This window comes from Ochotona curzoniae, unplaced genomic scaffold (genome assembly GCF_017591425.1).
Source record: "Ochotona curzoniae isolate NIBS_2020 unplaced genomic scaffold, NIBS_Ocur_1.0 scaffold_3208, whole genome shotgun sequence".
Classification (NCBI taxonomy): Eukaryota; Metazoa; Chordata; class Mammalia; order Lagomorpha; family Ochotonidae; genus Ochotona; species Ochotona curzoniae.
Window position 1 is genome coordinate 28,221,581 of NW_024467106.1, and position 13,140 is coordinate 28,234,720.

General features: G+C 51.4%; 1 protein-coding gene across 1 annotated transcript in view; it reads left to right on the plus strand.

The window, feature by feature from the left end:
- GABBR2 (gamma-aminobutyric acid type B receptor subunit 2) overlaps positions 1 to 13,140 on the plus strand; it is a 326,347-nt gene that overhangs the window by 257,879 nt on the left and 55,328 nt on the right. Inside the window, exons 11-12 of the mRNA XM_040962792.1 lie at positions 1,015 to 1,147; positions 12,277 to 12,384. Of these exons, the coding sequence (XP_040818726.1) occupies positions 1,015 to 1,147; positions 12,277 to 12,384 (241 nt within the window). The remainder of the gene's footprint in view (positions 1 to 1,014; positions 1,148 to 12,276; positions 12,385 to 13,140) is intronic.

Sequence of the window (13,140 nt, forward strand, 5' to 3'; positions counted from 1 at the left end):
AGAAGCAAGGATCTTTTGGGTTTCCCATGTGGGTACAGGGTCCCAAGGCTTTGGGCCATCCTCTACTGCTTTCCTAGGCCACAAGCAGGGAACTGGATGGGAAACAGAGCAGCTGGGAACGTGCTGACACCCAAATGGGATCCTGGCAGTTGCAGAGCGAGGATTTAGCCACTAGGCTATCATTCTAGGCCCAGGATTTTTGTTTTTTGTTTTCTGGAAGCAATTGCTTAAGTCAAACCTGCTTCCTGAAGAACAACAGAAGTATACACACCTGTTACATCACTGTAACACCTGCATTGTCCTAGTCCTCGCACCACTGCCAGTCCCCCTCCTCCAAGAGGCCAGCCTCTCCTGACCCTCCCCAGGCTGCTGTGTTAGTAACAATAAAGCCACCTTAGCACTTAGTCCATGGTCCATGAAAGAACAGAATCCTAGGCAATGTGATCAACTGGCCCCATTTCACAGACAGAGACAGAAGCTCCATTGCATACTTCTGTTCCCTGGTGATGAGCAGGTGTGTGGCCCTGCATGAACATGGTGCTTTGCGTGTCCTAGGCAACAGAAGCTTTCCCAATGCTCAGAGGCCTCCTAAGATCATCCACACCTGGTGACCTCACCCTAGGCACCCCAAGGCTCACCCATAGGCCTTCTGAGCAAGATCCACTCTAGGCAGAGGACCACCTAGGAATTAAAAGTCAGTGTAGAAGGCTTAGAATTTGGAGCGAGTTCCCATCTCCATCCTATTGACTTGAGGTTTTTGCATAAGCTGAAGATTTATGGATAAAGTAGCCAAAGTCCCTGGGGAGGCACTGGGCGAACTTAACAAAGGAGGCAGGAAGATCAGATCAGCAATGAGAAACATATAGAGGTCGGGGGGCGGTGCGGGCATGGAAGAAACCAGGGCTTCCACTTTTCTGTCCTTGAACTTTGAGCCTGTGACAGTGTATATAATGTGTGTAGAAAAACTTGATTGAGATGTTTTTCTGTCTCTTTCTCCCCACCTCTCTCTCTCAGGTTGATAAAGATGTCCAGTCCATACATGAACAACTTGATCATCCTTGGAGGAATGCTCTCCTACGCATCCATATTCCTTTTTGGCCTCGATGGATCCTTTGTCTCAGAAAAGACCTTTGAAACGCTGTGCACTGTAAGTTGTTCTGCACATGCCCAGAGTTAATGGCCTGTAGCTGCTTGGTGATCTCAGCCATCAAGCACCCATGAGCATGCAGGAAGGGTGCCTCCCCGTCTAGCAGTTCTGGGGCCTAGTAGGAAAGCATGAGGGTGCCTTGCACACCAAAACAGGCATCGGTGTTGCCTGTAACTTCATCATCAGGAAGGAGCCACAGAGAAATAGCGGGATAATACAGAAAAGGGAGAGGAAAGTGTTACCAGCTGAAATGTGCCAGTATCCTGGGTAAAGTTCCCTGAAGGAGAGACTCCCGCAGGTCACCTCCCCAGATGTGATGAGAGGCAGCAGGCATGAGAGAGCTCAACTGAGTGGGAGCCATTCAGAAAAATTGCATTGGCGATTCTCTGTGTCATCTCAACCATTGTTTTTCCTAATAGCGCCTCTTTGTCTTCACCACCTCTGCCAAGGAATTTTAATAGCAGAACTGTGTGGTGTGTCTGCTTATGTCCTGGCTGTGTATCTATGGTCTCCATAGGGAAAGAGGAATGTTTTCACGGTCAAAGTCAAGAACCAGTGCCTCCCTCCCCATCCCTGCCCTGCCGCCGGCTGCCAGGGCTTGTGCCAGCCCTGTGAAGAATTAATGTTTTTAATGGAAGGCCAAACAATGCAATGTATTTACTATACATGAGAAGGATTAATTTTTTATAATTAGCATTTGAAGTATGTTAATGCCCAAACAACATTCTTTAGTTATGATTGCTTAAAGGAACTTAGGCATTAACTCTTAGCAACTGAGTGGAGTTAAAATCTCAGTTGAAAGAGCATGCTTTTTAATAAAGTAGCCACTTGGGATGTGATGGTTCAGGACTGGGTTAGCCAGCAGGTGCTAACTGTCCTGAGCACAACTGTTCATCCACTTTTCTACCTGGAGGAATAGAGCTGGTGAGGATGGCCAAAGGATCCAGTTGCCCAGATTCATCCAAAAGCCACTCTTCCCTGTGCTGTCTATTTAAAGATTTATTTTTATTGGAAAGTCAGATATACAGAGAGGAGGAGAGATGGAGAGGATTAAAGATCCGTCTGTTGATTCACTCCCCAAGTGGCCACAACAGCCAGAGCTAAGCTGATCTGAAGCCAGGAGTTCCTAACTCCCAGGTCTCCTATGCAGGTTCAGGGTCCCAAGACTTTGGGCCGTCCTCCACTGCTTTCCCAGGCCACAAGCAGGGAGCTGGATGGGAAATGAGGTTTCCAGCACACGAACTGGTGCCCATATGGGATCCTGGCACATGCAAGGCGAGGACTTGAGCTGCTAGGCTACCATGCTGGGCCCCATGCTGTCTATTTTTAAGATGTTGAGAGCCATGCTTTCGCAAAGTGGTCATTTTGATGCCATTTGTTGCCATGAAGTCTCTGTGTTGCCCCCTTCTGAGGAATTAGGGGACTGAAAGTAGGTGACAAGGGAGGCTTGGAGAGGTCTGCTACAGGTGCCAGAGTGGGCTTTGAAGATACCAAGCAGGTATCCTTGAGGGGTAGGAGGCCTGAATCTACCCCCAGTTAATCACAGATACAGCCTATTAGCTTAGTTGTGCCCTGGACCTTCTGAGAACCTGTCTGCCTGGCTCCTCACCCCAGGCTGCCAGCCACCTGACATGGGATCAAGTTCAAATCCTTGGAGCTGAGAGACTCGAGGCAAACCATGAGAGCTGACCCAACCCTCAGAGCCTTCTGGCTCCCAGGAAACAGTCTGGCATGCTTGGCCTTGCTCATGAGCCCTAGGCTGTCCTGGCACAGGTGCTAACACTGAGTGATGCAAGCTAGGAAGCAGAAGGGACACCTCCCCCATGCACTGACTTTGCCTGTCCCAAAGCCTGATGTCCTATTCTGTTTGGTGTGAGGGGTGGCTATCCCAGGAAGCTTCTGACAGTGGTGTGAATAAATTATGAAGTGCTTTATAAATCATCATTAGATGGGAGCACGAGGGTGCAGGAAGGAAGTGGGCCTGCCTCTTTTCCTGCTGAGAAGGCATGGATTTGCAGGCAGGGCTGTCTCTGAGCTGTGCCAAAGGGAGTCCCCACTCCTCATTGTGGAAAAAGGCATGGATTAGCCACTCTGGAATGAAGTGGGTCAGCGCAGATGGGTTAGCATTGGGGTCGTTTATTAAAAAATATTCCCAATAACACCCAGGAAGGAGGGATGGGAGGCTCCTGAATTTAGTGACAAAATGCAAGTCACCAGAGGAACACCAAATAGAAACCTACCCCACCTGCTATTCCAGACCTTGCATTCTGTTCTCTCTGGGCCCAGAAGACAATCTCCCCTCAATACACACACCAATGAAGTCCCACAAGGTATAGGAGAGCGAGGAAAAAGCAGGGCTGGATGGTCAAAGGGCAAAGGTCTTGGTCTGGGAATCAGGGTGTGGATCAGACTCCCAGCTCCAAGGCTGAGCAGCTCCTAGCTTCTCTGAGCCTCCATTTTACTATCTGTGAAATGGACATAGCACTACTCCATGTGCAGGATCCCAACACAAATTCAATGGGATGATTCAGACAAGCCACCAGGTGCACAGAATCTATATGGGTTGTAGCATTGTGCAAGAATGGGGTCATTCTCAGAGTCCTGTGCCAAACTTTGGCACTTCTGCAACATGGTAGAAGATGCAATCACATATATCTTGGTACAAACATTTGTGAAATAGATGCACAGTTTTTTTTGCATAAAGCATCTTTAACTTGAGCTCATTCTTGGAAGACCCCTCATAATTCTGTAAGAAGGTTGAGAACATAGAGAGCAAGATCAGCCGTCAAGTCAGCTGCAGGTAGAGTGCAGTGTCTGCCCCGGTTCCCTATTAGTGTCATTCCTCCACTGTCATCTCTTTAGTTTGCAATATGGCACCTCAACAGTGAAAAGCCATGAACTCCGCCTTAGGACCAAACCTAAGTGCAGCATGAGATTAGGCCATGCTGTGTGTGAGCTGTGTGTGCTAGGTACTGTGGTAAGGGCATTGTGAAGTAGGCGGTGAAGGTTGTGTGTGAGCCTGTGCACACACACACAGTGCTGTTGCAGTAACACTCAGTCGCTATCCTGGGCCTCTCTGACCCCTTCTGGAATTATCCCAGCCTGTCTGTGCTGGTTTCAGCAAGGTGAGCAAATAGCTCCAGCTCCACCCCTGTCTCCTTGGACATTACATGGGAAGTTGAGTCACTATAGCAACAGGGCCCCTGCGGGCACAGATTGGAAGACAGTGCTGGGCATGGACTAGAGTACCCAGTGCCAAGGAGAGGGAGTGTCCAATCACAACTGACAAACTGACCTGGCTCAGGAAGTCCGGTCCCGTCCCCTAGAGAGGGAGTCAGGCAGAAGGGAAGAGAAGGAAAGGCATTTGCTTTCTTCATGGGATGGTAAGCAGGGACCCCAGCTGAAGTGTGTGGGCCAGCAAGAGAGTGAGCAGAAAATATGAGGAGGCATTGACCATCCAGGCACCAAAGAGATCACCGAGGAGGCTCAGCCCCAGGTAGGGGGTGGAAGGCATGCAAACACCCTGGCCTATGCCCTCACTAGTGCCTGCCAAACCCCTCCATCACCTGACTAGGTCAGGTTCTTTATTTTTTTAACACATATATTTTTAAGATTTATTTATTTTTATTACAAAGTCAGATATACAGAGAGGAGAAGAGACAGAGAGGAAGATCTTCCATCCAATGATTCACTCCCCAAGTGAGTGCAATAGCCGGTGCTGTGCCAATCCAAAGCCAGGAACCAGGAAGCTCTTCTGGGTCTCCCACGTGGATGCAGGGTCCCAAAGCTTTGGGCTGTCCTTGACTGCCTTTCCAGGCCACAAGCATGGAGCTGGATGGGAAGCAGGGCCGCCGGGATAAGAACCAGCGCTTTCAAGGCGAGGACTTCAGCCGCTAGGCCACACCACCAGGCCCTAGGTTCTCTGTCTTTGCAGAACTCATTCTACGTTGCTGGACACCAGGGCTACAGAGCAGACAAGCTCCATTTGGTTACAGAGATTCCTGAGATGCTTTCAAAATAAATATTTTTAAAAGCTTTCTCTTAGTTGATTCATACAACTCAGTTCTTAGGGGTCTGACCAGCATTTGTCTCAAAATGTGGGTCCACTCAGATTATTTGTTACTTGAAACTACACCCTCAATACACTGTAATTGAGGGTATGGGCATATCATCTAGCAGTTAAAATGCCTGAGTTCAACATCAGAGTGCCCACGTTCATTTGCCAGCTCTGGCACTGGCTTTGGTTTGGGTGTCTTAGAGCTTGGACACCAACTGTCATTGGTGTCTTAGAGCTTGGGCAGGTCAGACAATTGAATTGGATACATCAGGAACTGGGTTCCCTGAGCCCTGGCTGTAGGAGGGCCAGGATCCTCAGCTGGGGGGCCCTGGACATGACCCCCACCCTTGAACCTCAGGGCAAGGGGCTGTCCCAGAACATTTGGCAGGGTTGGGTTTGGGACCTGAAATGTGATTTCTGTTTCTCCACGCTGTTTGTGGGGAATGTGCCCACTCTGGATGGGCAGGGAGAGGGACAGAAGGGCCTGGGGAGCATGGTCCTGGAGGTTTGGGGATTCCGTAACTCTAACTAACAAGGTAAAGGCCATTAGGGAGCTGTCACTGGCCTGCCCAGTAGATGCAGGTGAAGTTGGGATAAATGAAAGGTTTAGGAGGCTACAGCTCTTTCTATGGGAGGAGATTGCTTGCTGCGGTCATTGAGAAGCAAAGCAAGGTTGTAGTGTGGCTTGGGGGAGATTTCAACAAGTGACCCCATAATCTCTTGGTGGGCCGTACTAGAAGGTTCTGTGATTTCAGAAGCAAGTGGAAGACGAGGCTGGAGTCATCATGGGGTGAGAGGGTGGCCTGGCCCTGTCTCTGAGGGAGGTGGCCCCAGGGACTAGTGCTAGCGGGGCGAGTCATGCATGGAGTTTGGACGCCCCCTGGCTAAGTGGCCTCTCCTTGCCATCCCTCCAAACCTGACCATTAAGCTTCCCGTTGAGGATGCCTTTCCAGGGGAGGGGCCTGAGGCAGCACCTGCAACTGCCCAGACTCTCCAGAGGCCAGGCGATCCTCACCCTCCCCAACGCCTCACCAAGCCTGAGCCCTCGTGAGCACTCACATTCCCACTATTCATTCATTCATCTGATATACACCCTGGGCCCCTCTGTCCCCAAGCCCTGTGCACACAGAACTGGGCCACATGTAGACTGACAGGGGCAAGCAAATAAGCCCCACCCCCTTTCACTGAATCATGTACCAGGATAGAGACAGAAGAGACAAACCTAGGGAGTGAGTGGTGCCAGCAGTGGAGGCAGGAACCAGGGAAGGCTTAAAATAGCAAACCCCTCCCCGCTTCCCACCCAGTGGGCTCCAGTTATTCCTGGAAGTCCTAAAAGTTGCCTTTTGCTTGCCCACAAATGTCATAGCAACCGCCATCTCCATGGCAAAGCCACCCAGTCCTTCCTCTCTTGCCCTCACACCCACTCGTCTGTGTCTCCTATCCACAGAGCCATATGGAGGTACCTCCCAAACCCTCCATGGCCCAAACCCATGCCCTTCCTTCTGCCACCCAGCTGGGGAGCTCATACTTGAGACAGCGCTTTGCCCTCCAGTCCTGGGGCCTCTTTCTCTGCTCCATGTGGTTCCATCACCTACACCAAGGTTGCCAGGTACAGGTGTGCATGTTGCGCACTGTCCAAGGACGTGGGCATCCATAGTGGGTGAGAGCTATATTCCAGCCATGAGCTGCTTCCTGGCTCCTCTTTGGCTGTAAGGGCCTTGGGCAGAGATCTTTCAAAGCAGACCCAGAAGGAAATTCTGCCTCCTTTGTGCTGGGAAGTTGGGGGCTTTTCCCTGCAAATCTCCCATCCAGGACCTTGGGTCACACAGACTCTTGGGCATCTTTTCCCAGGGAATGCCTGGAGAGAGCTGTTGCCATGGAGAACCCAGACCCCTCTGTTTCACATGACACCATCCTCCCCCTGGTCCGGCCCACACCCCATTGCCCAGCACAGGCCTTGGGCCAGCCTTCACACAGCCTGGGTCTGCCTTCTCCCCTATTGATTCCCACATGGGCAAGCAGACATCCTGGCCTCAGAGAAATGAGATCTTTTGTAGCATTGAAGAGGTGACTTGTCCCCAACATCCCACCTGCCACCTCTCTTGCTGTCCCCCTCCCAACCCAGACCTGCATGCCTCCATGGTAATCCAAAGGCTAGCAGCCAGCAATTCCATGCCAGCCAGGACAATAGGCTGACCAGCAGCTCCCTGAAGGAGTATTACTCCCCTTGCACTGCAAGACCCTCCCCATGGAGCCACAGAAAAGGGGAGGGACCTGGCAAGATATCCAGTGAAACCTTCCCTGCAGGAAATGGCCTGTTAGCATCCAGACTAGGGGTTCTCCAAGCTTTGCTTGAGTGCGCAGAGTGATGGGGCGCTCACTACCTATCTAGTTGTCTGGGTATCTCAGTGGTGGGGCTGCTAAGGCCATAAACCTTTCCCCTCTGTCTGTCATGGCTGCAGTTCCATGCCCCTTGTGGTCTTCTCTTCATGTGCTCCTTTGGACTCAACTGGCACGTGTCTGTTGACTAGAAATTCATTACCTCCTAGGCCGGCCCATCCAGCCTGGGCTGAGCTTTAGAGACTTCAGGTAGAGCAAGGCCTACCTCCCCAGGCTCCCTCTCCAGGGAGAGGTGACCAGGAATGCCATACAGAGCCTGAGATGCCCTTCAGAGGAGATGGCCCATCTGTAAGGGGAAGGGAGCGAGGCACGAACACCAGCCACAGGAAATCGCTGGGCCAGGAGGAGGGGTGCTGCTTGGAGAGTGGGCAGGAGTGGAGGTGGGGCTCTTTGCTAGGAGTTTAACTTACAGGCTTTGAGGGACAGAGGATGGTTAAACCTGGAGAGACTTGGTTGCTGAGAAAAACAGGGAGCACAGGATGGATGAAGGGAGAGGCAAAGGGCACATCTGCAGGCTCCTTGGTATCATGGTGTGGTGAGTGGCAATGGAATTGTGAGAGCCAAAATCAGGTCTTGGCTTGAAAAATGGGGACTTCCTAGGCATGAGAGAGAGAGAGAGAGAGAGAGAGAGAGAGAGAGAGAGAGAGATTTATTGGAAAGGTAGATGTATAAAGAGAAGAAGAGACAGAGAGAGAGGAATTCCGTCCACTGGTTCATTCCCCAGCTGGCCACACAACAGTTAGAGCTGAGCTTGGTCTAACGCCACGACTGACCTTCTGGGTCTCCCATGTGGGTGCAGTGGCTCAAACACTTGAGCCATCCTGCTCTACTTTCCTGGGCCATAGTCAGGGAGCTGGATCAGAAGTGGAGCAGCTGGAACATGAACCGGTGACCATATGGGATGTGACTGCTGTAGGCGGAGTACTAGGCTGCTACACCACCTACACTGGCCCCTTTCCATGCCATCTTTCACCTACTCCTCACAACCTCTGTAGAGCCATTCTTGTTGGCTCCATTTCACAGATGAGGGCTCAGAGAGATGATGTGGCCCAGAGAGGTTAACAACAATAGTAAGTGACAAAGCTGGGACTTGAATCCAACTTGGGCTGACTCTGGAGTCCCTACTGGTAAGGCCAACTTAGAGAGCCTGGCATCAGGCACCATCTGGCACCATGGTGAGAGGAAAGGTTCATGCTAGTAGGAGACACGGAATAAAATACCCACCAGCCATAGCCCTGGCAGAAGGCAGCCCCAGCCTCAGGCTCACAGAAAGAAACTGTCATGAAGAAAGTCCCCATTGATGTGTGCATGTAGGTTTCAGGGAACAAACCCACTCCCCTGAGCTCGGACACTGGGAGGGAGAGGGCAACAGCCCAGGGGACAGGTGCATGATGGAATCAAGATTAGTGGAACAACCCAGGGGACAAGCGAAGAGAAACACTCCATTTTAGCTGCAGGGTGTGAAGACTCAGGGGACTCCCTAAGTGTCACCCAGACTCTCTGGTGACATCATCAGTTGCAAATCTGGAGCTCCGAAGAGGAGAAAAGATGTGGGAATTACGAGCATGAGTAATGAGGTGGAAACCCACAAGTAGGGGTGGTAACCAATAGACAGTGGAGCCAGCCCTAGTCCTGAATCCATTTCTATCCTATATACATGGGGGAGGGGGAGTCAGGCACAAACCCTTTCACCTTGTGCAGAGCCCCACTCCAGCGGTGACACTGGGCAGAGCCAGCCTGAGGTGGCCAGATGCACTGGGGTTAGGTTCCTCTGGGCTCTCCTTTGGTCTTACCTCTGCTGTCAGCATGCCCCTGTCTAGAGAGCTGGCCCCAAATGGGAGGCGAGCAGCTCAGGATTGTCTAAGGTGATCTTGGAGGTCCCAAGGATCCTACTGGATCCTCTTGTGGGAACAACATGCCAGGGGACCTCAACAAGCCCATGGGAAATGTTTGTCATGGAAAACAATGCATGTATTTCAAAACTTGGTGTACTGCATAACCTGGTTTTGGGCTTCATCTTCCCATGGACTTTTTGAAGTCCCTAAGACTATAGCGCTTATCTACCTTTTTTTTAATGTAGAGAAGAAAAGTGAAGAAATATAAGCTGCACTGATGTGCAAGACCAGGACTTGCTCCTAGACACCAGGCTTCATGAGGTCATCTGGCAGTCCTGGTTTATGGTGGATGGGAATGGGATGCGTGTCAAAGATCCCCTAAGTGAACCCCTAGTTTTGTGGATCCCCAGGACACACAGTCATACTCACCAAATAAAATCAGAAAACTTGGGGCTGCATCCAGAGGAAGCCAGCAGGAGTTCCAACACAGTGTCTTTTGTCTCCTAGAAGAGTCACGTGGGGTGCAGTGACGTCACCCCAGAAGTACTGTCTCCCAGGGACACTCACTAGAGACTGCATGCCCCAAGTCCCAGAGCTCCCAGACATACCAGTTCAGGGCCATGCTCGTGGGCAGGGCTTGCTAAGGATACCTGTCTCAGGCCAGCTGCCTGAGCTCATCCTGTCCAGCCCTTCCTGGTCTCAGTGCAGTTTCCAGATGCCAGATTGCATTTATCTCCCTGCGTGGTAACTAACTTAATTAATTTGTATTATTGAGTCTTCATGAATTTAGCCCTCACCAAATAGACAAGTGGCCAGAAAGTGATTGCTTTAAAAGGAGCAGAAGTCAGAGCAAATATTAATCACGCTAAACCCATTGGAGTGACACAGCTCCTCAGAACGGAAGACCTTTGTTAGCCACATCAGGAGGGCAAGTGATACTATTTTTGTGAAAATGTCCAAAATAAATGTTTGTGGGAAAATGAAATTACAAGAGAATTCTAGATAGGCACAAAAATTATCTCAATTCACTGGTCATTTGTTGACATTGTACATTGTACCTGAACTTCTCAAAGGCCCCCTTGTGTATGTGTCTAAAGTTATTTTTCTCATTGGAGGCTGTAATCAAAGCCGTGTCAGGCTGTTGGTCGCTCTTCAAGGTGCTATCATGGCCCCAGGGGAGTGACCTGAGCTGGACAGCTGCTCACCCAGCTGAGCCTTGACCCTAATGGCTGGTTCCTGAACATGGATGAACCTGCCTCGGGTTAAGGAGATTCTGTGTGAGGAAGGAACAGCAGGTGTTGAAACCTGGGAGTCCAATCCAGGACAAGACTGTGAGTTCCAGGTTCAAGTACAGAAACGTCTTAGAATCTTGGTCCTCAGCTTCCTTGTTCCGCTTCAAGAAGGGCTCCCAAAATTCACCCATTTTTTTGTTTTATGCTTGACAATACTTGTGGCATGAACAGGTGAATGAATGAATGAATGAATGAATGAATGAACAAACAAGATTGCTGTAAGATGTAAGGTGCCCTGTGGCTCTGACACATGAGAAACGTGTGATCTGATCAGGGCTAAATTCCCACTCGTCCCCTCCCCATTCTGCTTCTCCATCCCTATTCTGTTTCTCCCTGCCCATTCTGTTTCTCCCACCTTTATGTTACAACCTGGGCACTCCCGCAGCCAGCCCACGCCCTCTCTCCAGCCCTGTGGCTCAGTCTCGTCCATCTGCTTGCCCCCTGCTTGTGAAATGAACACTAAATACAGAGAAGGAAGCAAAGGACAGATGTGGCCAGCATTCACTGCTGGCATGCGTTCATGGACAGCCACACCATCCAATGTGACTCTGCGGGTGGCCCTGCCATCTCCTCAGCAAACCACATGGAAAGGAAAATAGAGAGCCAAGTTCCTGGAAAGACAGAGTCAGCGTGGCCAGGAACGTGTCTGAAGACTTCCTAGTGAGCTCAAACAAATGGGCTCCGGAGGCCACATCTAGCCAGCCTGACCCATCCTCTGTATCCCAGCTTTCTCTGGTCTGTGTGTGGTTAGCGCAGGAGAGCCAGGGCACTTTGAAGGGTTGGCTGAGAGCAAGGGAAGGCCCTAGAACAGGGGCCCTTGGAGCAAGTTGCTTTTCCATCCCTTCGAATGGGATGGAATGGGGGTAGCTCCCAGAACTCAGCAGTGCACTGACTGTTCAGCCTGGAGATCTGTGTATGTCCCAGGTATTAGAGAGCGTCAAGTCCAACCAAGGGAGTGGGAGCAGGGGTTCTGTATATGTCCCAGGTATTAGAGAGTGTCCAATCCAGCCGAGGGGAATCTGGGAATGATGATGACCATGGGAACTGGCCACCCGAGAGCCCCCACAGCCTGCCCAGTGATGGCCAGCTCAGTCAAGCCTGTGGGAATCAGGTGGTAGGCTGACAGATCAGGGCTGACTTCTGGGGAACAGGTGAAAGCCAGACAGGCCCTCGGTCCTGAGCAGGAACTCATAGGTTCAGTGTGGGCTCAGCGGACAGGCTGACTGGGGAGGAAGAGGCTGGGCGGCAGCTGGTTGGTCCCTCCCCTTGCCTAAGACCTGTGCCTGCCACCTGGCTGGGAGCTGTGGCTACGTTAAAGGCAGGACCCACCTTTCACCCCTCTATGCCCACTGCCCTGGCTCTGGCAAGCAGGGGACATAACTAAAGGTCCCTAGGGTGCAAATAAGGACTGTTAATGACACTGGACAGTCTGCGGAGCAGCCCAACAGTCCCCACAGTCTGGGTCCCCCTGCTGGGTGGTCTTGTGTCTGACCAGCTTCACCCATGACTAGGATGTGACTGCCTCTCTTTGCTTGTGGTCTCTAGGTCAGGACCTGGATTCTCACTGTGGGCTACACGACCGCCTTTGGAGCCATGTTTGCTAAGACGTGGAGGGTACATGCCATCTTCAAAAACGTGAAAATGAAGAAGAAGGTAACACACTCCTGTTTCCTGTGCCTGCTCTGCCCCCTTGAATTCATGAGCCCTTTGTGAGCCCCTGAGTAGGTGCGGCCTGTAGGCAGGCCCCCACCCTGGGCTCACCCCACTTCAGGGCACACAGTTTGTCCTTCTGGCTTTCCTCACAGCAGTAGCATTTTGCCACCTGTGGCCCACAGCAGGGGTAGGCAGCAGGCAGAACAGTCCCTGCAGAGCCACCAACCTGCTATGGCGTCTTGGGAAGACCCTCCTTTCCTTATCTGTGGTTTGGGGGCGAGATGGACATCTCCTAAGCTGTGATACTGCGTCTCCTGGTTGCCACTGAAGGCATCTGTCACCCCTCCATCTCCCCTCCACCCTCCACCCACCTCTGCCTTATGGTGGGCTGCCTTCTCCCAGTGAGCTGGGGCACGTCGGCCTTCTCTGCCCCACACGCAGACCCCCTCAGCAAAGCTCCCGGCTATAATTCAGAGGAACCCACATCACCCCCACTTCCTGCCTCTCACCACCGTGCATGCCCTAAAGTGTGCAGGTTCCCAGAGCAGCAAGAGGGACCTGTGGGGGAGCACAGATGTCGCGGGAAGGGGCTGCTCCCTGCAACAAGCCCCCTGCTTGTTCAAAACATCACCTGTTTTTTATTGCTTGACTGTTTTCACAGTCTTTTTTTTATAGGTTTTCTTTTTTTTTTTCTGTTTAAATCTTCCATCCACTGGTTCACTCCTGCAAATGCCCACAACAGTCAAGGCAGAGCCA